This window comes from Naumovozyma dairenensis, chromosome 11 (genome assembly GCF_000227115.2).
Source record: "Naumovozyma dairenensis CBS 421 chromosome 11, complete genome".
NCBI lineage: Eukaryota > Fungi > Ascomycota > Saccharomycetes > Saccharomycetales > Saccharomycetaceae > Naumovozyma > Naumovozyma dairenensis.
In genome coordinates, this window is record NC_016489.1 from 38634 (window position 1) to 64908 (window position 26275).

The following is a 26275-nucleotide window of genomic DNA, read 5'->3' on the forward strand; positions in this document are numbered from 1 at the left end:
TGGAACCCTCGAGAAGTTGTGTTTGCGAGACACACAAACACAGCAACAGCAACAGCAACAGCAACAGCAGGCCCAGTCTCTCTCTCTCGTCTCTCTCTCTCGTCTCTTTCGTCTGAACTGGACACATGAAAAATTATGTTCAGTTCAGTTCAGTTCAGTTCCAGTACGTACGTACGTACGCACGCAGTGCTAACAGGAACAGGAACCGTTACAAAGCGCGCTGTCCCTGGTGGGGCCCGGAACACCGAAGAGGAGTACATCCAAATGGGTATCCGTGGGGCTACTTCGCACACTGTTACGGTCCCTGGCGGATACTTTCACTGGTTACTCCGCTCTCGGTAAAGGCCATGGACCAATCACAAACAGCCATTCGGTGACAGCACCTTGCAGAAGTAGCCGTCCACTGGCAAACGGATCAGCACACATTTGCCACGGAAATAAGAAAAATAAGAAAGAGCAGGAATGGGAAGGAAAGGAAAGGAAAGGAATGGCAGGGCATGGCAAGGGCCCACTCAAATGTGTACGTACCTACGTATTGCCTGCTTCTTGTTTCTTATGTGAATATCATTGGTTGATTGACCAACCAATTGATGAATGATGAATTGGTTGGTCAATCGGCAACTAATGGACCACCACACACCATACTGACGCTGTCATTACTACTACGTACATACGTAACTTATAGAACATAAAATATAGACCACATAAATAAATACACTTACGTACGAACGTACGTAAGTGAAAGAAACAGATGTCACAAACGTCACAAACGTCAATAAGTGTCACATGTATATGCTCTTTGATGTAAATTCATTTATTTAAAATATACATATATGTGTGTGTGTGTGTGTGTGTGCGTGTGTGTATGTGTGTGTGCTTAGCTAGATAATAAATATGTAGTGGGTACGATGTTAGATACTTTTTACTTTTTATTTTTACATTTACTTTTCACTCTGGCATTCGCCTATTCCTTGACAGCATAACTTCTTCTAAATCTATCATCAATCTTTGTCAAATAATAAACACCATTTTGTAAATGATCAATAGATCCCTTTGGTTCAAAATCTTTCTTCAAATGTGCATCTTCTCTTAATTTAATTGCATCTTCAAATTCCCCCGGTGAACATTTTAATCTATCCCCATTTAATTTATTATCAAGATCTAAAACTTGTATAATATGATCAATATTACCAATAACTTTACATGAAAATAATGATGCAGCTAACCCAGAACCATATGAAAATAACCCAATTCTCTTGTTTTGTAATTTATCAGATCCAATATAATATAATAATGATGATAAGGATGCATAAACTGATGCTGTATACATATTACCAGTATTAGTTGGAACAATTAATGATGGTTCCACTTTTTCCTTATGATATGGTTTAGCAACATTAACAAATGTTTTCTCTAATAATTTATCAGTTAATGATTCTTCATACGTTTCCTCTGCAAATTTAACATCAACATCGGGAAATAATTTATTATTTGCCTTAAAATCATTAAATAATAATCTACCATATGATTTGGTAACTAATTTACATGTTGGAACATGGAAAACATTATAATCAAAATATTCCAATACATTCAAAGCTTCATTACTCAATGGATTGGTCACTAATCCACCCTTCGAGATTGCCTTTCTAGAATAATTCTTATAAACTTGATCTAATGCCTTAACATAACAAGTCAATGAAAAATGTCCATCCACATAAGGATATTCACTTGTAAAATCTGGTTTATAAAAATCATAAGCATGTTCCATATATGAACCTCTTACAGAATCAAAGACAATTGGAGCATTTGGACCAATCCACATAGCCACTACACCAGCACCACCTGTAGGTCTTGCAGCACCTTTATCATAAATTGCAATATCACCACACACAACAATTGCATCTCTTCCATCCCATGATGAGGATTCAATCCAATTTAAAGAATTGAAAAGTGCATTAGTACCACCATAACATGCATTAAGTGTATCAATACCTTCAATATCACCATTATTATCAGGAAATAATTGCATTAACACAGATTTAACAGATTTAGATTTATCAATTAATGTCTCCGTACCGACTTCTAATCTACCAATGTTTGAAGTATCAAGCTTATAATTTTTTAATAATTTAGATAACACAGTTAATGACATAGAATAAATATCTTCTCTATCATTCACAAACGACATGTTAGTTTGACCTAATCCAATCGTATATTTACCCTTAGAAACATTATCGTATGTTTCTAATTCATCTTGAGAAACGTATTGTGTAGGAATATATATTTCAATACCTTTAATACCAATATGACTTGGTCTAGCATCTGAAGTGTTTGCAGTTTCCGTATTATTCATTGTTGTAGTCTTTTGTCTTTTAGTTTCAGTCATTGAACGGTATTTATTTCTGTTTTACTATATTGGGTATATATCAAAACTGTTAGATGTTTTATGTTAATTCGCAGCAGTGTGTATCTAGAATATAGTCAGGTATTAGTTCAACGATGTGTTACTCTCACTGTTCTTGCTCCTCTTATATACAAGGTTCCACAAGTGTTCGTTTAAATGTTTAGCTTAACCGAGATCTCTCTATTCTATATATTCTATTACAATGTTACATAGAAAATACAATACAATACAATTCAGAATAAAAATTGGAAATATTGGAGTAATATACATAATACATAACACATAATATTGTTCAGGCACATTTCCAATGATTATCGACATTTCACAAGAAGAATCCAAAAACTGTCACCTATTTTATCGCAGTTACCGGTGAGAACCTTATACAAGTGACAACTATACATAATACATACTTACATACGTACACACATACATACTTACATACGTACATACATACATACATACATACGAAGTTCAGTGACAGATTCTTAAATCCTAATCACCCGGGATCCGGGTTCCGGGTTCCTCCATAACGGGATTTCTATCGAATATCGAATATTGAATATTGAATAAAGAAGAATTCTTACAAAAAACTATTTGGTGCTTTCTTGTTCGTTTACGGTTACTTGCAGCCAGGCATGTTATGGGTTCGGCTAGGAGGGTAGAGTAGACCCAATTTTTTTATTCAAAATTTAGCCTAAGAGTAGGTGTAGAAATTTTCAATTCTGGCTGAGAGTAAATGTGAAAATTTCCAATTTTTTTTAGGCTACAAGTAGGGATAGAAAAACAAAAGCGGTTCTGGGTTAAGTGCCAGAAAAGGTCCGCCCAAAAATACCCAACCCCCCCCCCCCCGCACAAAAAATTTAGGCTAGAGCTAGGGGGTAAGCTACAGCCAGGTTAGGGTAGGCCAGGGGTAGGCTAGGGAATAGGCTAGAAATTTTATGAAGTATGCTACCAACCTGGTTAGGGTAGGCTAGGGGGGAGGCTAGAAAATTATTTCTACCCGTACCATGCCTGCTTGCAGCCTTCGGTGGTAACAGCCTCCTTTACCTCCTCCTCTTCTGTTGTTTCTTTCTTACTTTCTTAGCAACGTTATTTCCATAGTGGTGCATTCGCGTTTTGACAGCAAAAAGCGCAAGGCAGCCAACAACAGCCAGTCAGCCAACCAACTTTGGAAACCGAGGGCTTGGGGTTTAAGGGTTTCGACATTTTTTTGAGGGTTTACACGTGTTTTGGAAGTATTTTCCCGGTTGGTCGGGCCTTTTTTGAAGTGCTATTCTCCTCCATTTGGGTCCCACTATGGCTTTACGGATTTCTTTATAACAATCCCCCCTCTGTTCGAATTCCAACTACAACATTTTTGGTTTATTCGGACTTCAAAAAAAGAAAATAGAGGAAATACTGAATATACACAGATGAGCTGAAAAATTTTGATAGTTCGTGAAGATCATCATTAATACCTAACTTCCCTGTGCCTGTGCCAGTAGTCCAGATCAAATCATATTCTTATCATTCAGCTGATCGTTGGCATCATATTAACTGTATATTAAGTGAAGTTAACTACGAGAACCCCTCCCTCCCTGCATATGATAACACTACAAAAGTTACCACCAGAAATCTTAATAACAATATTTAGTTATCTAGATGAAAAGGATCTAATATTATTACAAGAATTATCTTCATACTTTAATGACTTAATTAACGATGAAGAATTATGGAAAAATCTATTTAAAACGAGAATACATTCCACTCATTTTCCATCGTTTTCGAACTCAAATAAATATAGTATAGAATACGTGGAAAGAATTAAAGGTTTGAATCAATGGAAACATAATAGAGCCATCAAAACAAAATATATAGTATCCCCAACTCCATTAATCAATCAACAACACCAACAACAACAAGACCAAATTGAAAAGATCTATTTCGATTATCCAAGATGTGCTTGTTATAACGATGGAGTTATCACTCTTATACAATTGCAATCAAGAAAGAATAAACAAAGAAAATTCACATATATACCATGCACTACTCCACAAGGTTGTTCCACAATGAATTTTAATATATCAGCAGCTGTATTTGGAAGATTTGATGGAAGAGTCTTTGGTAAATTATTAAGTAATAAATCCTATTTGACCCCAATAACAGAATTTGATTCAAGACATTCCACTACAGTAACAGCTATTACAAATTCATCATTATCTTCATCATCAACAGCAGGAAATAGTGAATCAAATCTTAATTGGTGCGTAAGTGGATCTGAAAATGGTGAAATCATTTGGTGGTGTGAGACGAAAAAAATGAAATTCATCAAGATTTCAAATAATACTATTCTCAGTTTAGCATTATTGAAAGAATGGACCATCTCATTAGATGAGGAAAAAATTTATATCATAAAAAACATGGAAGAAATCCATTCTTTACCATTGCCTATCACTCCCACCGCCGGTAATAAACCATTGCAAGTACATTTCTTTAAAATAGATTTTGGTTCTAAACAACTAATAATTGCAGATTTGAAAACATTGTACATAATTTCATTCGATCCAAATCAAAATTTTGGCTTTACTAAATCTTTCACTTTTGAAGATACTCAAACAACAATATCTGATATTGTCATCGATGAACAAACGTCAATAAGAGAACAAAATTTACAATTAGCAGGTAACGATGGTTGTTTCATATCAGTTTTAACATCATTGAATGAAATTTATATAATAAATATAAGAATTCCAGGCCCTACCATTAAGATCCAAACAATTTTACCTTTCCATGATGATATCGTTTACAAGTGTCAAATTACAAATTTAGTACTAGTTGTAGCATTCAATGGATTCCTACAAATTTATGACGCAATTAATGGTGCCATGATTAAAAGTATACAAAAGACTGATCAATTCCCTGAATTTTTAAACATTTCTCAAGGTAGGATGATAATCGGTAATGGTAATACTATCCATTATTTACAATTCATTTCAGATGATTTAATGAACAAGAAATCAAAACATCATCATGGCTCATCATCATCACGAAGTCAACGTGGTAATAAATGGAATGAAACTTTACATTCAGGTTTGGAAATGTATGACGAAGAGAAGAATTTAGCTGCAAAAAAGGAAAGACAAAATGCAAAATTGTTAGCATTGTATGGTGGTGATCTTAATGATATGGATGATGAAGAAATACAATTGAAAATTGCGTTAATGGAATCAGAAGAGGCAAATAGCATACGAGATAATAATATTCTAACGACGCAAGCGAGTGTTCATGATGGAAATGAAGAAGAAGAAGAAGAAGAAGAAGATTTGCAGAGAGCTATTGAAGAATCTCGACGTCTTCATGAATCAGAAAACAGTTTTGCCAATGAAGATGATGAGGATTTCTTAAGGGCCATCGAACAATCTAGGTTAATAGAACAAGAAGATATTGAAAGCACAAACAGAATACGAACAAGAAGAAGTCCCTTATCAACTCATAATCACCCGAATGTGTCATCTCAAAATAATATCAACGATCAAACTGATACTTCACCAACTGATAATATTACTGAAGATGAACAATTACAATTGGCAATTGCCTTATCATTAAGTGAAATCAATGAATGAATATCGAGGTTTTTAGTTTATTTCTAAGGAATGTATCGATGCTCTAATGGCATCATGATCCTTATTAATTTGTCAGCATATATAGATCAAATATAGTACGTAATAATCATACCCTTTGTTGTTTTATTCTGTAAACAATGGATGTTTCTTTTTCTTAAGTCACTCCCTTTATTTGCTTTCTTCTTGTTTCTTGCAAGAATACTACCTATGGTACGTATGAAATATACACGAGGCCTCGAATTATGGAGTTGCTGTCATCAACACAGAAAAAAGAAGAAACAATCAATCTAAAAAAATATAAACAATGGTGACGATATGAAATTTAACTTATTACAAAATATATGAAATTAAGAAATGTGGTAAATAAATTAAGGAAAAGGATTCTTATATTTCACACCTTAAGATCAGCCTTTCTCGAATAAAAATACACCGATAGGAAAACATGCCTGATTATGAAACCTCATTTATATCAACGATACCATTTATTACAGCCCACTCTTTATTCATGACGAAGATATTATTAGGATCTTGTTCTTTTCTGATTTTTTGGAATTCAATTAAGTCATCACCATACATTTCTTTAATTCTTGTAGACATCCCTCTCATTTCAAAATCTTTATAATTTGATTTCTTTACATCTTGGCTAACTAACGAAGTGGATCCCAGGAAATTCTTAGCCCAATGTGGTTTCCCGCCAGCACCTGTCATAGTATCTTCAAACACCGAGAACCATTTGTAGATTGATGTATTGCAATGGAACGGTCTGTATGCCACAGTTCCAATGTAAACGGTCAATAAATTATTAGTGACGTCCTTAGGAGAGGCATAATCATCATGACGAGCAGTATTATCTAGATAAGGACGTAGCGTATTACCATAAACAGGACCTTCACTAGTAGAGGTTCTTTGGGATGTATCTAATGGTTCCTTTGGTACAGTTGTATTAGCACAACGGATCTCCATTGGGACATGAACAAAAAATTCTTTATTTTTGGCTGCTCTTGCAATTGAATCATCAAGAGAACGTAAAACTTCAGGCCCATTTTCTAGTGGACAAGCCCATTCATCAGTAAATTGTGAAAATAAACAATCTAAAGCGAACCCCTCAGGAGATCTAGAAACAGATGATTTTGGATTACTTTCTAATTGACCAAATTGTTTATTAAAGATGAATTTTTCAAGATAAGGAGTTAATGGTTTATAGATTTTACATGATATCCATAATGAAGCTTCATAAAGGAATCTAATAAACCTATTCTGTAAAAATGACTTAGGTTTAGCAGTCTCTGGATCTTGTGTCTTAGAACCTCTCCATAGAACACATTTCCTAGAGTATGGATACCACCATACTCTGATAAACTCGGATGATAACCATAAAGAATCCCATTTTTCCACTAACCCTTCGAACGTGATAATTTCTTCAGTGGCCCTGATGTTAAAAGCAGGAACAGCACGAACAGTAGCTGCCACGATGATACCAATTTTCCCTAATGATAATAATGCAGCCCTGAAGATTTCAGGGTTATTTTCAGAATCTAAATAAACAATTTCTCCCTTCCCATTAACAATGGTTAAACTAACACATGTACTTGATACCAAACCATGGTATGGTGAAGAACCATGAGTACCAGTGGAAATGATCCCTGCGATACTTTGTTGAGCGACGGAACCTAAACTTTGCATAGTGAACCCCTTCTCATTTAAATATTCATTTAAGTGGCAAATTCTAATACCAGCATCGACGGTAATATCAGCATATGAACCATTAGGAGCTTCACTTAGAGTATGGATCTTGTTCATAAGATCTAAATTAACTAGCCACTCATTAGTAACACACATACTACTTGGTGAATAACCAGCACCAATAGTTACTATTGTTTTCCCACATTTATTTGCTGCTTTCACAATATCTACGACTTCTTGAATGGATCTTGGTTGGAAAAAAAGTTTCGGTTTGGCAGAATATATCCCTGCCCAATTTTTAAAGACGTAATTCTTTTTACTGGGGATAGAAAGTTCCACAACACTCATTTGATGATACTGTTATTTCCTTTTCGTTATTTGTAGTTCCTAATAGTAATCGTACTTTTCACAATGTGTCAACCTTCAGGAATCTTTCTGTTCTAATTGTAAGGGGAAACCTCTTGTAGTCTTAGTCTTAGATCTAAAGAACCTCTACGTAGTAATTAAAAAAAGCGTCCCTGATTTTTCTCCAGGGAAATGTAGTAAAATGAGGGATACCGCGCAGAAATAACGACACATTTCTGGGGGGGGGACCACGATAATGAACAAGTCAATTAACTTATTAGCAAAGATAAGACAATACTTATACATATTGGAAGATGAGAATAGATGAATACATTATAGTTGTAATATCGCCTCGATTTTCTTCCTGAATTTATATTTAACAAGGCGAATCTTCAGTTGATTAGTGTAATTGTCCTTAAAGTTGGATGGCGTTTACAAAAGAAATATTAATTTATAGTTAATATATAGTCATAGTAGATAAGCTAATTTAATAAATATTAAATATTAAATACATATGAAATATGAAGTAATCTTGATAATAAGATAATAATAATTATAATATTTATTAAATTGATAATTTTATACTAAAATATAATTATATATATATTTAATATATATATATAATAAAATACAAATTTATCAATTATCTATAATATAAGTAATAAATTCATATATTAAAAATAAACAATATTAACCAAGTATTATTCATCTGGAAGAGCATGCACTCGTTCTAGTCTTTTTTTAGAGGGGCTCTTCGATAAACTACAATAATATTTATAAACTTCCACGTATAACTCGAGCATTTAGCTATTGTGGAACCATCATTGCTATTGCTTATTGACAACATTGTTTGTTAACTGCGCTCTCATAAAGTCATCTATGTCATATCGTAAACAAAACGATTCTCAATCATCAGTTCAGCCGTCACTTACTGAGCGTTAAATATGTTTTCTTTTCTCTACACGAATAGTCCTTTTTTCTTTGTTGTAAGCTACTACTACAATATTGTTCAAAGTCCAACATGAAATTTATGTAAAGCGGCTTGTATGATAAGTATTCGATCGAAGCTCTCATTGAAAGCAATAATGTTTGATAACTCAGTTTGGTAAAGACAAGATTGGAGTTTTTTTCTAGTCTATGTGATAGTGAGCATGAATATTGCCACCACAACTGATGATATATCGTCTGTCACCCCATCGTGTAAATCCTGCAGTTCAAACCGTATTCTAAGCAAAGCTGAGGGAAACCTCACTGCAAAAACTACACTTTTCCATAAATGTTGCCTCTTTGTGGCAGATCAATTGATGGACCATTTGTTCCCTTGGTCTTTAAAGGCAGAAATTATCAAATGCTTACCCAATGAGTTAGCAGCAGAAATAATTTGGATTCATATGAGAGGTCATCAAAGAAATTCTCTTTCGATGTATCTCTCCTTTCGGAAACACTTCTTTATGGAGAATTGTAGCTACGAACAGTTTGGAATGGAATACATCACTCTAACTCATGAGGGTGGACCAATAAATTTAGGTGATACAATTCTTGTTCTGAAAACCGTCAATCAGACTAGAGAGTATTTTAAGTTTCTAACCGTCCTTTCCATATCTACAATTGGGTGTGATTTAACCCAATTGACAAATTTTCCATTTTTAATTGCTCTTGAAATACACTCGATAAGTTCAAAAGAGATTTCTAGATTGATTGAGTTATGGAAAAATGCATTGAAAATGGATAGCTCTCGATGGAACCGATTACAGTTGATTTCCGTGAGGGAATTGGATTCCCCAAAAGGGTTGTATGATTTATTCCAATTTATCCCAAGTATACTGTGTATTTACGCAAGCATATCTTCAACGGTTATAGCTAACGTTCCTGTAATAAAAGAGAATATTGGCTATGATCATGATTTTACCAAGGCATTCAATAATACTTGCCTACTTGAGAAATTACACCTGACTAGAGATAAGTTTAAAAGTAAAGACCACCAAGATAATGACACTTTAATTTTAAATATCAACCTATCAACAACTGCAAAACCAGTTATACGAACAAGTATATATCATCCTCAGAAGAACTGTAATGTCTATTACCGTAACAAGAGGCCTGATGGCACGACTAATATGATGCATCCTACAAAGGGACGGACCCATAACAAGAAAGTTCAAAAAAGGAAAAGAAATATTCCCAAGAATATCAATAGAATCAGTTTCTTCGGTTTATAATGAATGTTGATAAATGATCTTCGATGGTCAACTTCAAACGGAATATGTTAAAAAAGAGAAGACTAGTAAATTAGTTATCAAATAGAAGACTTGATGGGTATACATTTATATACTATAGAGATTATATATTTTTTAAACTTTTTTTCGTTATGTGATTATGATTCTTTTTCTTTCTTTTTTGTTCTCTTTTTCTTTCTGCCTTAAGACGAAAAATAATCATCTCAAAATTGGAAATGAGAGAAAGATACAAAGCATTCAGTATGAAAATAAAATAAAACTGGAAACAAAAAAGTAATATGGGGTATGTTTTTCTTTAAGATATAATTAGTTTTAGTTTTGTAACAAAATTTTCTTTTTTATTTTTTTGCCTTAAAATTCTTCATCAGCATAAGAGTCAGCACCGACTTCAATGTAATCTCTTTCCAAAGCAGCCAAATCTTCTCTTGCCTCGGTGAACTCACCTTCTTCCATACCTTCACCAACATACCAATGAACGAATGCACGCTTAGCGTACATTAAATCGAACTTCTTGTCAATTCTATTCCATGCTTCAGCGATGGCAGTTGTATTAGATAGCATACAAACAGCTCTATCAACAGCAGCAGCTTGTGAATCTGGAGTGGCGGTTGGAGGTTCGTAACAAATACCAATCTTGAACCCAGTTGGACACCAATCGACCATTTGTACAGTCTTTTTGTTTTTAACTTGAGCAACAGCAGCTTGAACATCTCTTGTAACAACATCACCTCTATATAATAAACATGTGGCCATATATTTCCCCGTAGTTGGATCACATTTCACCATTTGGTTACCTGGTTCGAAACAAGCGTTTGTAATTTCTGCCACAGAATTAGATTCATGATAAGCTTTATCTTTGGATAGAATTGGTGCATATGAAATCAATGGGAAATGAATTCTTGGGTATGGAACTAAATTAGTCTGGAATTCATTCAAATCCACGTTTAAAGAACCATCAAATCTTAATGATGCAGTAACTGATGAAACAGCTTGAGCAATCAAATTATTTAAATTAGAGAAACTTGGTCTAGCAATACCCAAATTCTTCTTACACATATCGTAGATGGCTTCGTTATCAACCATAAATGTACAATCAGCATGTTCCAAAGTAGTATGTGTGGTTAAGACAGTATTATATGGTTCTACGACAGAAGTAGAAACTTGTGGAGCTGGATACACGGCAAATTCCAATTTAGATTTCTTACCATAATCGGCAGATAACTGTTCTAATAGAAGAGAACCTAAACCAGACCCGGTACCACCACCAAGTGAATGAGTGAATAAGAACCCTTGTAATCCATCACTTTGATCAGCCATTTTTCTAATTCTATCCAAGACATCGTCTAATATTTCTCTTCCTACAGTGTAATGACCACGAGCATAATTATTTGCTGCATCTTCTTTACCGCTAATCAGTTGTTCTGGATGGAATAAATCTTTATATTTACCTGTACGAACCTCATCAATGACATTTGGTTCTAAATCGACGTAAATAGCACGAGGAACGTATTTCCCAGCACCAGTTTCATAAAAGAAAGTGGAAAACCCTTCTTCACCACCCTTTGGTCTTGTTAACCCCTCTTGTAAATAACCGTCTGGTCTAATACCATGTTCTAAGGAATATAATTCCCAACAGGCATTACCGATTTGGCACCCAGCTTGCCCGACTATTCAAAATTGGAGAAATCTCGAAGATAATACTCAAATATTTACTTGTTAGTAAAAAAGGAACGTAGATTTTTTAATAAAGATAATATGTATATATGCAATAACATTTGATTGGCGCCCTCTCAGCACTAGATCAATTGCAATGTGTTATTTTCTCAGAATAGATTGCATTCGACACATACCATTGATACTGATAACTTCTCTCATTTTTCTTCCTTGGTTGTTTTCTTTAAGATAATCTTCTTATTGATATAAGATAATTCTATGGCCCAGTTTCTAATATATAAGAACTCAAGATGGTATAATGTAGAGTACTGATCCTGCACAGAAGAAGAGTGGTTTCTGTTTCAAGTAATTTACTTCCTTTGTTTGTTACTGTTTAATTTTCAAATTTTGTGATTTCCCACTTTGGGTCTCTCGATTTTGTTTTGTTTACATTTTTCCGCAACGAGATTTTGAAAAATTCCTAGTAAGAATTCTCGTGTATCACGAACGCGTAAGCTTGATTACTAGGCATGAAGGATATTAATGATCAGATCAGCAATTCGCAATGCTTTGAAGTTGTCTATAAGTTGGCTATTTAGTTTTTTACGGTTTATTTTGTGGTTTTTTTCTAAATGAAAATTATATATGTAATTGTATTTTGTACAATGTTCTTTTTTTCCATAACGTCGTCACAGAAATAGAGAAAGCATTTGCCAAACCAGTTGGCAAATAAACAACCGTTAGATTATGTTGTGTATGTTGAATCAGTACTACCCTCCTTATGTACTTCTATTACATCCCTATTACTGCTATTCCTACCAGATGGGTCCACCTCGTCATGATATTTCTCACTAATTTCTTCCAAAGTCATACGTTTGGTTTCTGGGATCAATAATGTTAAGAATATACCTAGCAACATGAATAATGCAAAGATTTCCATAACATGAGGTAACCAACAGTTCTTATCCTTCCCATCTTTAGCACAATTATGATCGATTAATGTACCTAATGCAGTTTGTGCAATAATGGCGCCAATCTTACCTGATGCAGCAGAAATACCATGAGCTGTAGATCTATATCTAGTTGGGAAACATTCTCCTGGTACAATAAAAGTAGTAACATTTGGACCAAAATTTTGGAAAAATTGACAAACAATATATAATCCTAATAGACCCTTGTCACCAATTTTATGATATGCGAAACCAATGACACAGAATAATACTGTCAACAATGTGAATCCCATCAATTGGATTGGTTTTCTACCAATAGTATCAATTGTAAACACAGAAATCCAATAGCCAGGTAATGAACCAGCACAAATTAGAATTAAGTTTCCAACAGCTGAGTCATAAAGCTTTTTATAAACGTTTTGTGATCCTGCGTAACCAATTGTTTGTAAAATTACTGCTGTATTCAAACTTAACCCATAGAATGCCACATCTAGCATGAACCATGAACCTGCTGTACCTAATAATATTTTACCATACTTCCATTGACCGAAATGATGACAAAAATCTTTAAATGAAGCTTTAGGAGGTAATACGGGTTCCATGGCAGTTGTGCTTGGTATTCTTGTTGCAGCTGTGACAATGTCATCATTTTTATGATCCATCTCCCCTGTCATAAACTTTTCAACATCTTCTACCCCATTATCAACGTGTGCTTCTACATCTAAAGTATATCTTGGAGATTCTGGGATTGTTAATCTGAAATATAATCCTAAGCAACCTGGAACAGCTCCCAATCCTACCAATATCCTCCACATTTGATCACAAGCTTTCATACATTCATATCCACATTCAGCCCCAGAATTAGCATCGATCAGCTCATGTTTATAGGAGGCTACAAGGATTAAAGCAATGATCCCACCAGCAATTTGACCCCAAGCTTGATTTGCAAAGACAGCACCCATAATAGCACCCCTCCATTTCGTAGTTGCAAATTCAGAAGTAATAATTGAAGATAATGGATAATCACCACCGATTCCTATCCCCATAACAATACGATAAAATGTCAAGATTGCTACAAAATTAATAGCCTTCGATTCACCTGTAGTACATTGTAAAATGGCAGTAATGATCATAATAATTAATTCCAAACCGTAAATCTTCTTCCTCCCTACGACATCTGCAAGTGTACCGAACCCTAATTGACCTATTACTGTCCCCACTGACGTGGAAACTTTCAAAAGAGTAGCAGTGGCATTAGGCATATCACCTTTCCAATACACATAGGACATCATTGAAAGCCCCAAATTTATTGCAAAAATATCGTATGAATCTGTAAGGAACCCAACTCCAGCAACAAGGATGGTCCTTATGTGGGACCAACCGAATGCTGCATTGTCTATTTTCTCGAGTGCTAATCTTCTTCTCTCTAGTGGGTCGTCTATGTGAGCGAAATCATTTATGTAATTGTGGAATGCGATGTTACCACCTTCAGTTGTCCGGCTGTTTTCCATATCGGTTTTGCTTCTTTGTTTCAATGTTACAAGGTAAGTATGTATGTATATTTATTCCTTAGTCAAACTATTGGCAAGAGGATATATATTTTAAGAGGTCTAGTGCAAATGAATATAATAGAAGGATGATTTTATGGATTTTCTTTTCTTCATGGCATAAGATTTTGTTTAAATAGCCAATGCAAAAGAAAGGAGAGATCAGTGTAGTTCAGAGTATCACCTTACATAATTCCATGGAACTATGTCAAGGATAAGACGAACAAGATGAAAGGTAAGGAAGGGATCCGGGCTCTAATGGGGAATAACCACTAACGTACGTAGATGATATGCAGGAAATAAGGACCAATGGTAAATGGTCGATAATACGGTTCGTAAAATCATTGGTAATTGGTACAGTCTATATGTATAAAGTCAGGGAAATTGTAGTGCTACAATTAAACGGTTATGGTTGAAGAAACGTGCCACTAATAATGATTATCTTGCATCTATTGAATGTATAATATAATATAAAATAATAATTAATTAATTGGTGTCTCACGTGGCAGAAGAGTTAAGACCTTTCGTAAGGAATGCCCCGGCAAAGCAAAGCAGGGTAGCGGAGGGGACTCCGAAGCGTGCGTTTTGCACTGGTCGCTTGGCGCACGTGGGACTACGCACGTACGTACACCACTATTACAGGTGTAATATGTAATGAGTTGTCACATTATTATATTCATCTTTAGTCTTGCCTATTTCTGTCATATTACCATGAATAATCATTTGCTTCCTGGCATTTTTCCAAGCTTACTTTGTACGTATATTCGCATAGTTCAAAAACTTGGCAAGTCTTGATGTTAATAATAGCCTTAACTTTAAGAAGTCCTAGTAAGTTACCATCGGAAATTCATTTGTTTCCTCTTCCTGTCCTTCACTCTGCTGTCAACTTTGCCTCGACTTTTACACGTGAACCATTATGCAAGAATTATTTATTTAAAGAGAAAGATAATATTTCAATTACAGAGTGGGTAAAAATATTTGTATCATAAAAGTTCGAGGAATAAAAAGTCATTAATACTAAATAAAAAGGGAAAATACGTTAACTAGATGGCAACAGCTTCTTGTCACAATCGGTATGTTATTCACGGTTGCGTCAATTTTCTCTGACGATACTAAAGGAATTGAATTAAAATTGAGAAGGTTATCGCAAAAATAAAAGTCAGGTATACGTTGATTCGTAAATCCTCATCTTGCTGAATTGGAATAACTTCTTTATCAAATTTAGTCCTTTCTTTCACTTTCAAATATAGTTCAGTTTCTCTTGGTTTGACATTTGGTGGTAAATTATTATCAGGATACATTTCTTCAATTAATTGGTCAATCCTAGCCACTTCAATATTAATCTTCAAATAATTTGGATCTTCGACTGGTAATCTCTTTCTAATATCACGTAGATAATATTCAAATATTTCTACACATCCTTTTAAAGTTCTTGATTTTAAAATCAAATAGCATGTAGTACCCTTTCTAATCTTAACATTCTTATGTAAAACAGTAGGATTATTGAAGACTTTTGCTAAAGTAGCAATTGCCATAACTTGAGGAATTGCACAGAATTGGAATGTGGATTGTTCATGAATAGAACTTAAATAATTTAAAACAGCATCCACATGACTTAATGCATTATAAACAAGATGGTTAATACACTCCAATCCTTTTTGTTCATTTCCTGTTTGTTGGAAATCAGTTAACTTATCAGCATACAATGACCAAATTTCCTGCGGCCAAAACGACCTACCATCATGTAAATCCTCAGCATAATCTCTAATGATATTAGTTTTTTGTAGAAATAATCCCATACTTTCATATGATGGTAATTCTTTATCCTTCTCCAAATCATACAATGACATTGGGGCAAATTGAGCTAAAATAATTAATCTCGTTAACCCATCACCAACTAAACCTGCAACATAATGACAATATTTATCATAATCAGCTATAGTTTCGACACCATTCAAATTGAAATTTTCATCCAAAATATAATCAGCCATTCCATTCCCCATTTGCTTCGTAATATCTTGAATAACGTCTCTATATTTCTTAGATAATTTATGGAATTCATGTAAGATACAATCAAATTTCACTAATACAGCTCTATCCTTTTCATCTGGGCTATTTCCATTGAAACTCCATTCTTTTAAATCCAATTTCTCGTGGAAATCCCTTAATAATTCCACTTTCAATTTAGTATCAATGGACATATCATCTTCCATAGTATCCAATGCTCTCAAGATCAAATAAAAGACCATGATAACGTTGCGTAATTCAGGATGTAATTCCATAATAACAGCGGCAAATGAACGAGATGTCAAGTTTAACAATTTATAACATTCCTTCTCGTTAGGTGATGCTGTGGAATCGATATAGAATAGGGGGTTCCTAATATATTTCAATTGGAATGCTGCTTTTAATTCTAGTGGATGAATTAAGAAATCAATTGCTTTACCCATTACGTTTTTCGTTTGTTGGTTTACTTGTTTTTTCTTCGAGGTTGTAATTGCTTTTGCGTACTTCTAATGTTGGAGGGGTGTTTTCGTGTCTGTGAACGTTGGAAAGGGAGGGCGAGTATACAGTCAATTAATTGTTAAGATTCAAATTTATCGAAATATAAAAAGTATCTTTAGGTGTATTGAATACGGTAGCTATATAAAAAAAGATTGAAGGGTAGATCATACGAAAGGGAGCAAGACTATATATGATTTTTGACGTTAATTTCTAAAGGTTCTTATAGTGCATAACGTTGTTCGTTTATCAAACAACAAGATTCCGTTCCTCGTTAAAATCCTTCAATTAATGTTCATTTTTAAATTTTGAAAGTTTCAGAAAATGAATTCGGAAATATTTCCCGAAATGACCGCCGGAGTTTGTTATCTCCGACAAACGTCACAGTCGCTTTCATATTCATATTCATAGTCAGGGATATTGACTTAGCCTGAGCTGATATTTCCAGTTGGTTGCACGTTTCTTAGATATATTCGCTCCAAGCAATTAATTTTTAAAAAAGAAATAGAAGATAGTATAGAAAAAAAGTTTCATGGTAGTTATGATTTTGATAGTTTGCCGAAAAGGGGCTGGTTTGATAAGAAAATCATATAAATATGGATATATATAACGTTAGACTATGTATGTGGGTGAGAATTTCAATCGTTGATATGACATTGGCTAAAAAAAGCTAAATAGAAGTATTGCTTAGAGAATTTCCATTGACTGTATATGTGTTCACTACGCTGGATAATGTCACTGGGGCAGTGACAGTACCTGTAATATAAGAGTACCTAGTGGTATTGATTGTAACACCAGCCTTTATGCTCGTACTAGTTATCAGACATAAACTACTACTCTTCTCAGCTTCTAATGTGGAACTTAAAATTGGGGAAGCTTTCGAAGAAGAGTGTGCTGGGGATGGAGATGCAGATGCAGATGGAGATGGCGAAGGAGATGGAGATGGAGATGGCAAAGGAGAGGGAGATGCAAATGAGTAGGAGGATGCAGAAGACGACATTATTGAACTTGAAGATAGAATTACCAGTTCGTTTATACATGTTTCAAAATCAAGTGGTTCCGTCGTAACACATGTAGATGGAATAGTACTATCAGGTGAAGTCCCTGAGTAAGCAAATTGGGTAGTCCAAATGCCCTGGCTGTTTTTGACCGTTTGGACAGTAAATTGAGTAGAATCATATCCAAGACCGATGTCCACTTTTCTTACCACAACATTATTGTCCGATTTCAGAGTAGAACTCAAGGTAGCAATACCAGTCGAGGCGTCATATGATACAGCAGGAGTAGCTTCTTGATTGTCTATAAAAGAAATCGCATTTGTTGTTGAGAGGCCTCTTACTTTTGGAATAATGGTATTAGTACCACTATCCTTTAGATTAAGGACCAACCTCGTAGAACTTGGATCAAAATATACAATTTGATCAAAACCTGCATCTGCATCTGCCCAGATATCAACAAGAGTTTTCAAAACCATACATCCGCCTCCTGTTACCGCACCAGTGAAAGTATAATTACCACTAGGGAATATCATGGTACCACTATTTTCAATAGTGCCTGCAGATATGGTTGTATTAGGATAGTATAGATTGAAGTTTATGACACCAGTATTGATAAATGAATTTGAAAAACTAAATGTTTGTGCAGTAGCATATAACATGTTTTGAACTAGTAAATAACCATTATTTGTTAAACTTTGACCTTGGAAATTTGTACCACTCCCACTCATTGAATCACCATTGTAAATAACCAAATTACCATCATTAGTTATAGTTGGTGAAGTGATGTCAACATTTTGAGAACCAATACATAAGTTCCCATCAATATTCAAATCATTAGTTAAGCTTGCGGTAGTTCCACTTGCAACACTGGTCCCATCTGCAATGGCTAAGGTAGCATCTTCGCTGATATCATAGGAATCTGTGTAACTTCCTGAACTCGCATATTCTGTATCTCTCGAAATTGTTTTTGACTGGATAAATGGAACCAGTAAAATTGCCAATATTAATAGCGGTGAATTTTTCAAAATCATTCTTGAGCTTATTAATTCTTTTAGTTTTGTATTCTCGTTTCTTGAATACTTCTCGGAATTAGTAACTGATTGAAGAAATTAAGTAAATGGAATAAAAACATAACTTTATGTAAGAACTTAGAAAGTGTTTATATAATCTATGATATATTTGAAAAATATTTAAGAAAAGTGAAGGGGATCGTGTCCTTTTGCGTTCATATGCACTAAGTACAGAGTACTTATTTATTTCGAGATACTTCACCTATCCCCTTAGGTGACATTGCCTATTAAAGGGCCCTTCCCCAAACAAGTAGTTGAAAAGGCTTCGGACTATAAAGTTCATATTGGGTATCTGTACCGACTTGCTTTGGCCTAGGAGTACCTAAACTTAGCGTAACATTACGCAAGTTTTTTCAAGGATGAGCGAAGAGGATACTGGGTAGCACCCAAGCAGGCCTGCGACGGATACGAATTGTGGTCATTCCTAAGGAATTTTGGATTAACCCTATCTTTTTTTAATTCCTGCAAAATATTATCTATTCAATCCCAATGCAATCCTAATCGTAACCACGCCATTTTTTGTTGTATAATTTTTGCAAAATTAATACTTTGAAATCATATTATACGACTAGTGTTATTTCATATTTTTCCAATCCTTGCCCCAAGCCAGGACCAGAATTGACCAACCCTACTCTCGTTCAATAAATTTTGATATCTACCCTATGTCCTTCTCAAAAGTTTCCCCCCCCAGATCCTAGCTTTTCAATTCATTAATCCTAATGGGTCTCAGGCCTGTACGCAATATGCAGTACAATGAAGATCTGCATGCTGTTTACGTTCTTTCTGTACGTTTGCATATTTTTTTCGCGAATGCGATGTTGAAACTTTCGAAACGATATTACGTACATCTACATGCTTGTGTAAGTTGCAACACTTTTAACTTTAAGGTTTTTAATTGTGTGCGTAAGTAATCGCTCGGATGATAATTTCCAAAAACAGAGAAAACCCTATTGGACCCCAATGCGCAACTAGTCGAAACTATTGCAAATGTTGCATATATGCTTATTTTGCACCGTAGGGACACGCTTTTGTAAATCACACGGCAAAAAATTGGTTAGTCCATTAGAATCACCACATCATTAATGTGGGTTGTTGGATTTTAAAGTTCTATAGTTGTACAGAACTTCCAAAATTGGAATTTTCAATGAAGATTTAAAATGAGGGGGGAAAAACAAACTCCGGTTAAACTTAAACCTGTATGGGTATTGATCGGCTTGCAATTTAAAACAAGGAAATATATTTGAATTTGTTGGTTAAGGTCAATTGAGAGGAGAAACCTTGAAGAAAAATAGGAATAAACTTTTAAGGAATGCTGAGTCTTTCTATACTTAATGATACAGTTCCTTCTCTTTTCATAAGACATAGTAGTCGAATATGGCTGGATTACAAGCAGTAATTTGTTTTTTAAATCCATAACCTATCTTTATTTTGAGAAAAACTTAACCTGTTAATGATCAAAAATTCAATAGTTTATTGTAGAAAGACGAAAACTTTGAACTTGGTATATATTTCACGTTATTTAATTGGCTTTTTATTATTTGAAATAGTTTTTTTGGAAAAAAATCATTTAAAAATAAATATTAATTGTCACAAACCAAAGGTAAATAAAAAAATAAGATGTACCTCCTTAGACATGAAAGTCAGGAGAGTGATCTAGAGCGTTGTTTTTGTTGTTCATAATGTTTATGTTGTGTTGATTATCTAATAGTTATTTAATGGTGTATATGGTTGATTCGGGCTACAAATATACACTCACACAAGTAATAAAGGATATGAAATATTTACAGACGCTGGTTTTGAATATTTAAATAAATAGTGAAGGGTTTTTGGAGATTAGATAAGTTTTTCTTTTCGTAATACTTCTAACACATTTGACATTGCTTGCTTATTAATATTTTTCAATTGGGATGGATCTATTTTGTCCAAAACATATTTAGCTACTACGTTAGGCTCATGACTTTCTGGCCTATCAATTCCAATACTCAATTTATAAAAATCGTTCTTGCAGCCTAATTTTTTATCTATACTTTTCAACCCATTATGCCCCCTTAATGAAGTGCCGGGCCCTCTTAACTGTATTTTACCCATAGGTAAATTCAGATCATCATGAATGACAACATGTCGTGTATCCTTTGGTAGCGTTCTCCATAAAGGGACGATGGTGTTCCCACTAAGATTAATGAAGTCACCATCACTACGGATCAAAAACAATTCAGGATTAATTGATAAATAATGTACGCTACCAGTTAAACTTTCTTTATATGGAACATTACCTACCAACGTTGATTTTATTTGATCTAGAATATACAAGCCAATATTATGTCTTGATCCTTTGTATTGAGGTTCGGGATTACCAAGACCGGTGATAGAAGTTTTTAGGTTCCTTCTAAATACTCGTGGAGTTGGAACTAACCGCAGCATTGAATTTTGTACTGTAGGCTTTAGCTACAGAATTGGCATTTGATACGTATGCCATTACATCTAAATAATTTGGTGGAACCAAGAGAATTGCCCTCAAAGTGTCGACATTTATTCTTTTCATTGTGTTCAAAGCCTGCAAGAACGATACAATGAATAAGGAAACTTTGCATTTCGAAGCATTCAACATTAACTACACCCGGTGCCTTAAGTATCTGCAAAAGACATCACGGATGAGCGAAAAGAAGTATCCTTCAAAAGTCAAAGGATCAAACATATATTATATCCGCAGCCTTCAGTACGGGTAAGGTTTGTCTTTGAAACATTGTATAAGAAATAAGAACATGCAATTATAGAATAGGATCTTTAAACTAGGTTGATTCAAAAACTATTTCTTTATTGGCAAAAACGTAAGGTCAATTGAATAAATCCGAGTATTTTTTTCCCCACCTTTTTTTTTAACATATAGGCTGATGCTTCAAGATCATATGTTTAAAAGAGGATTCAGAGGTTTCTCTTCCTCGCGATCAATGTTCCGAAGTAAACTAAACAAATCAAAGTCAAATAAGTATGTTAGCCTGACAGCTAAGCTACCGACAAAAGATACAAATAAGCCATTGTCTAGGGAAGATATTCAACTTATTCAAGCCAATTTTTTAAAGAGAACGAATGATCTGGAACCTGATATACGATTGAAAACTACTGCACAAATTCATTACGAATTGGATAAACGGTTTAATGCAAGGTATTTACAGCCATCCAAAAGCTGGTATGAAAGCAATTGGGAAAAGTTAAACGAGAAACGGCTTACACTATCCATTAGAGAGTTAATCAATAAAGACCCTGCGGAATTTAAATTTAATTATTATAAGAATTTAAAATTTAATATTGAAGATGTAACAGAACCTTTAAAAATCGGTGATATAGTTCTTCTGAAAACAAATACATCAGAATTTTCAATGTGTATCGATTTGCCTCAAAGTCTCAAGGATCCAAGATATACGTTTATATCATCCACTGGAGATCTCATATTTGGAATGAGGAGTATGATCTTATTAAAGATTCCATTCAAACTTCCCGGAAATATCGAAAGATTGATAATTAAGGAACCCGCTCATAAGTATAATCCAATAGGTACTATAAAATCATCTCTCGATGAAACAGTTCTGGTACCTGTAATCGCACGTCAATTACTCATAAATTTTATGCCGGCCCAGATCTCAAAATGTGCTACAAAACAATTACCTGTAATTATTAAAAAATTGGAACTACTTCATCGTTATTTACAAGATTTTTCTGGTCCACAACAAATACATTTCCATAAATTAATCAACATCATAGAAGCGTTGAATTTAGATAGAGCAACTGATTACGAGAAGGGGAACGAATATGTAAACGAACTACTTAAACAGAAGTATTACAATGATTACACTGACTTATCTTTGAGTTCATTGGATGCTACTGTTGCATTATCTACTTATTGGGCGATTATAGAGCAACAAGATTTATTCCTTTGGGGAGAAATCAAAAGGAACAGCTCATCACTATTCCCAACAACTGTAACAATTTTACCATTTTCACATCATGTTTACTATACAAAATTGATTAAATCATTAAGGAAGAACAATTTTCGAAGAACTAATGAATTTTCCGCCTTCATCAACGAACATAATTTAAATACTTCATCTCCTGAAATTCAATTTAAATTTCCAGAGTTCCTTCACCTATTAAAAGAATACTGTGCTGGGAATCTCTTAGATAATCCTAAAATTATTACCATTTTATCAAAAATATTCAGAAACTTAAATGACTTTAAAGAAAGAGACATAACAAAAGATTTGGCTTACGAATTATTAACAAAATTGATACCTACTTCAAATCTACTTGCAAACCCTCTCTTAGCCAACCATGATCTTTCATTACCAACTAATTCAGGACGTGGGGAAAACCAGTCCAAATTATACGAGTTGGCAACTCCTACCAAAATTGAATCCGGCGAAACAACAACGAAAAGACATAATTTTAACGATCTAAATGTTTATTGTATTGATTCGGAAACAGCTCATGAAATCGATGATGGTATTTCCATAAAAAAATATCTAAAGATAGATTTACTTTATTCATTCATATTGCTGACCCTACAATTTATTTCAATGAAAGACTCAAATAAAGAAAAGAAGACAGGTATAGATGATGATATCTTAAAGATCGCATACTATAGAAGCTTTACCACATACCTCCCTGACAACGTGGTTCCAATGCTTCCTTCAAAATATTGTGAAATGTCAGATTTAGGCAAATCAAATCAAAATATTGAAACATTAACTTTTTCGGTGGATATCACAATCTTTGATGGCTCTAACAATGAAGAAACCCTTAAAATATTATATGACACGTTTAAAATACAATTTGGACTAGTTTCAAATTTCCCCAAAGTTACTTATGACACAGTAGATAAAATCTTAGATAATTCTACGAAAATACCTGATACTTCCATTACGGAGGATTTGAGACAATTATCAAGAATCGCCAAATTATTGAGGAAGTATAGAATAAATGAAAATAATGCAATCGTCTTTGGCGAGGGGTTCAATAGAGGTATCCCAGATTTACAATCTACCGAAGATGAGATCATTTTCACAGATCAAAAAAATTCAGATTCAAATGAACTTGTATCAGAAATGATGATATTGGCCAATACTTTAACTGGAAAATATTGTAAAGATCATAAAATCCCAGTAATATATAGATGTTACTCTCCATTGGATATTGGCCCTGAAGCTCAACAAGAGTGTATAATATTGCGATCGAAGAATATAGACCGCCTACCATCCAATATAGACATGGCAAAAATGTCATCATTCTTGAATTCTAGTTATTATTCAGGCACCCCAAGCAGACATTCAATGCTTGGTTCAGATGAGTATGCTACAGTAACTTCTCCCTTGCGTAGGTTTCCTGATTTACTCAACCACATCCAACTTCATAACCATTTAAAAGGCTATCAACTGCCATTTACCCCAAACCATGTTGCTCATTATCTAACAACTATTCAATCAAGATCAGATACTTTGAAAAATATTGGTAACGCAGTATATACTGAAATGACATTAAATTATATCAAGCTGCTAATTAATAAAGAACCTACTAAAGCGTTTGATGTACTAGTTACCTCAGTTCCAATAGAAGGATCAGCGAGGTGTGCTATTGTAGGATATGAGTATGCAAGAGGAACAATTAAATTAAAAGCGGAAATAAATCCTGTGCCAATAATTGGTGACATCATAACAAAGTGTAAAGTAACGAAGATTTTCCCCATTGAAGGAGCATTGGAGCTATCAATGGAGGTTCAACCGACGTAATTACTAATATTCAACTCATACATTGGCAGCTTCATTTATAGATAAACGCTCCATATATATGCCACATAAACCTGTAAATAATAACAGACAATAGATTGTTTAATAAGAATACATTCATTTTACTGACTAAATCTTTCCTAAATTATAAACTTATGGAATTCCTTTTTTTTTTTTTTGCCAAGAGCTTGATGATTGTTTACGTTTAAATTTGTGTCTTTACTTGAAGCTTCATAATAAAAGGGCGAAAACAGTATTTTTTGTTTTGATATTGTCTATAGAATTCAATGTTGATCAATAAGAAAAGGGCGTACCATAATAACGGTATAGGGGAAGCTGACTACCAATAGGTACCTGGGTAAAATGTCTTTACGTTTCTCTAAATTCACCTATAAATCTTTCAAATTATTCTTGTTGTTATGGATGTTTTATATGATATCAACACAGAAAATATCCTCATACAATAAGAAATCATTTGATAACTCAGTTTTAAACCAGATCCTACGCCAAGATCATTCACATGCTGACATTAGTGAACCAATTACTCAATTGAGTCTTGTAATTGCTCATCCAGATGACGAATTAATGTTTTTTGCTCCCACTTTATTACAATTAAATCGTTTTCTACCAACTTCTATACCGTTTAATATCATATGCTTTTCAGATGGGGATGCTGAAGGATTAGGTTATTTAAGAAGAAAAGAATTGCACGATTCAATCAATTTATTGCTTTCTTCTTCAAATAATCGTAAAATCAATATATCAATTTTAGACTTCATAGATGGCATGGATCAAGTTTGGGACGGGAAACAATTATTATCCTCTCTACAGAACGAATTGTTGGTAAATGTACCTCCTAGTATCAAGAATAATATTTTATTGACATTTGATGCAAATGGGATATCAAATCATCCAAATCATATTGCTTGCAACAAAGCCGTCCATGATTTGATTTCTTATGATGGAGGAAAAGACAAAGAAATGAATATAATTGGGCTGATGTTGAGCAGTAAGAGTGATGAATATAATATCGTTATGAATTTGCTATCAAAATACACTTTTTTTGTCATTGATTTAGTCAAAGTATATTGGAATCTTGCTACGGGCACTTTTAATACTATTCCTAATTCGGCCAGTTTAGAGTTATCATTTATTAACACATACTCGCAGTATATATTGTCGTACGCTTCAATGCTGAACACACATAAATCACAAATGGTTTGGTTTAGATATGGTTGGTGGTGGTTCTCGAGATTCGTTTTCTCGAATGATTTGCTGGTTGTCTCAAATATAAATAACGTGTAGGCCTGCTTAACATAAGAAACGCTATAACCCTTCCAGTTATGATGGTTTATTAGGAATCACCGATTTATTATATTATAGAATATATATACAGATATGTTTATGCATACTTGGTTTTTATTATATTTTTGCATTAATATCATTAATATTTACATGATGTCTCTTCCTGAAAGCGTTATTTTTGTGTCTTTTTTGCGTTTCGATA

General features: G+C 34.0%; 11 protein-coding genes across 11 annotated transcripts; 4 read left to right on the forward strand and 7 right to left on the reverse strand.

The window, feature by feature from the left end:
• Nucleotides 1–964: 964 nt before the first annotated feature.
• ERG13 (hydroxymethylglutaryl-CoA synthase) lies at nt 965–2386 on the reverse strand (the record flags this gene model as incomplete). Its single annotated transcript, XM_003672407.1, has 1 exon — nt 965–2386. The coding sequence occupies one exon, from the start codon at nt 2384–2386 to the stop codon at nt 965–967; it is 1422 nt and encodes a 473-aa protein (XP_003672455.1).
• Nucleotides 2387–3987: 1601 nt separating this feature from the next.
• UFO1 (SCF ubiquitin ligase complex subunit UFO1) lies at nt 3988–6006 on the forward strand (the record flags this gene model as incomplete). The annotated part of the gene is made up of 1 exon (XM_003672408.1): nt 3988–6006. The coding sequence occupies one exon, from the start codon at nt 3988–3990 to the stop codon at nt 6004–6006; it is 2019 nt and encodes a 672-aa protein (XP_003672456.1).
• Nucleotides 6007–6456: 450 nt separating this feature from the next.
• On the reverse strand, nt 6457–8037 carry ALO1 (D-arabinono-1,4-lactone oxidase; the record flags this gene model as incomplete). The annotated part of the gene is made up of 1 exon (XM_003672409.1): nt 6457–8037. One exon carries the CDS (start codon nt 8035–8037, stop codon nt 6457–6459), a length of 1581 nt encoding a protein of 526 aa, XP_003672457.1.
• Nucleotides 8038–9185: 1148 nt separating this feature from the next.
• NDAI0K00260 (uncharacterized protein) lies at nt 9186–10253 on the forward strand (the record flags this gene model as incomplete). The annotated part of the gene is made up of 1 exon (XM_003672410.1): nt 9186–10253. The coding sequence occupies one exon, from the start codon at nt 9186–9188 to the stop codon at nt 10251–10253; it is 1068 nt and encodes a 355-aa protein (XP_003672458.1).
• Nucleotides 10254–10622: 369 nt separating this feature from the next.
• On the reverse strand, nt 10623–12146 carry NDAI0K00270 (tubulin alpha chain; the record flags this gene model as incomplete). Its single annotated transcript, XM_003672411.1, has 2 exons — nt 10623–11938; nt 12122–12146. The coding sequence occupies 2 exons, from the start codon at nt 12144–12146 to the stop codon at nt 10623–10625; spliced, it is 1341 nt and encodes a 446-aa protein (XP_003672459.1).
• Nucleotides 12147–12669: 523 nt separating this feature from the next.
• NDAI0K00280 (MFS transporter) lies at nt 12670–14385 on the reverse strand (the record flags this gene model as incomplete). Its single annotated transcript, XM_003672412.1, has 1 exon — nt 12670–14385. One exon carries the CDS (start codon nt 14383–14385, stop codon nt 12670–12672), a length of 1716 nt encoding a protein of 571 aa, XP_003672460.1.
• Nucleotides 14386–15533: 1148 nt separating this feature from the next.
• ERG9 (bifunctional farnesyl-diphosphate farnesyltransferase/squalene synthase) lies at nt 15534–16871 on the reverse strand (the record flags this gene model as incomplete). The annotated part of the gene is made up of 1 exon (XM_003672413.1): nt 15534–16871. The coding sequence occupies one exon, from the start codon at nt 16869–16871 to the stop codon at nt 15534–15536; it is 1338 nt and encodes a 445-aa protein (XP_003672461.1).
• A 722-nt stretch (nt 16872–17593) lies between these two features.
• On the reverse strand, nt 17594–18952 carry NDAI0K00300 (uncharacterized protein; the record flags this gene model as incomplete). Its single annotated transcript, XM_003672414.1, has 1 exon — nt 17594–18952. The coding sequence occupies one exon, from the start codon at nt 18950–18952 to the stop codon at nt 17594–17596; it is 1359 nt and encodes a 452-aa protein (XP_003672462.1).
• A 1872-nt stretch (nt 18953–20824) lies between these two features.
• PTH1 (aminoacyl-tRNA hydrolase) lies at nt 20825–21412 on the reverse strand (the record flags this gene model as incomplete). Its single annotated transcript, XM_003672415.1, has 1 exon — nt 20825–21412. The coding sequence occupies one exon, from the start codon at nt 21410–21412 to the stop codon at nt 20825–20827; it is 588 nt and encodes a 195-aa protein (XP_003672463.1).
• Nucleotides 21413–21882: 470 nt separating this feature from the next.
• Nucleotides 21883–24771, forward strand: DSS1 (exoribonuclease II; the record flags this gene model as incomplete). The annotated part of the gene is made up of 1 exon (XM_003672416.1): nt 21883–24771. The coding sequence occupies one exon, from the start codon at nt 21883–21885 to the stop codon at nt 24769–24771; it is 2889 nt and encodes a 962-aa protein (XP_003672464.1).
• A 360-nt stretch (nt 24772–25131) lies between these two features.
• Nucleotides 25132–26073, forward strand: GPI12 (N-acetylglucosaminylphosphatidylinositol deacetylase; the record flags this gene model as incomplete). The annotated part of the gene is made up of 1 exon (XM_003672417.1): nt 25132–26073. The coding sequence occupies one exon, from the start codon at nt 25132–25134 to the stop codon at nt 26071–26073; it is 942 nt and encodes a 313-aa protein (XP_003672465.1).
• Between the last annotated feature and the right edge of the window lie 202 nt (nt 26074–26275).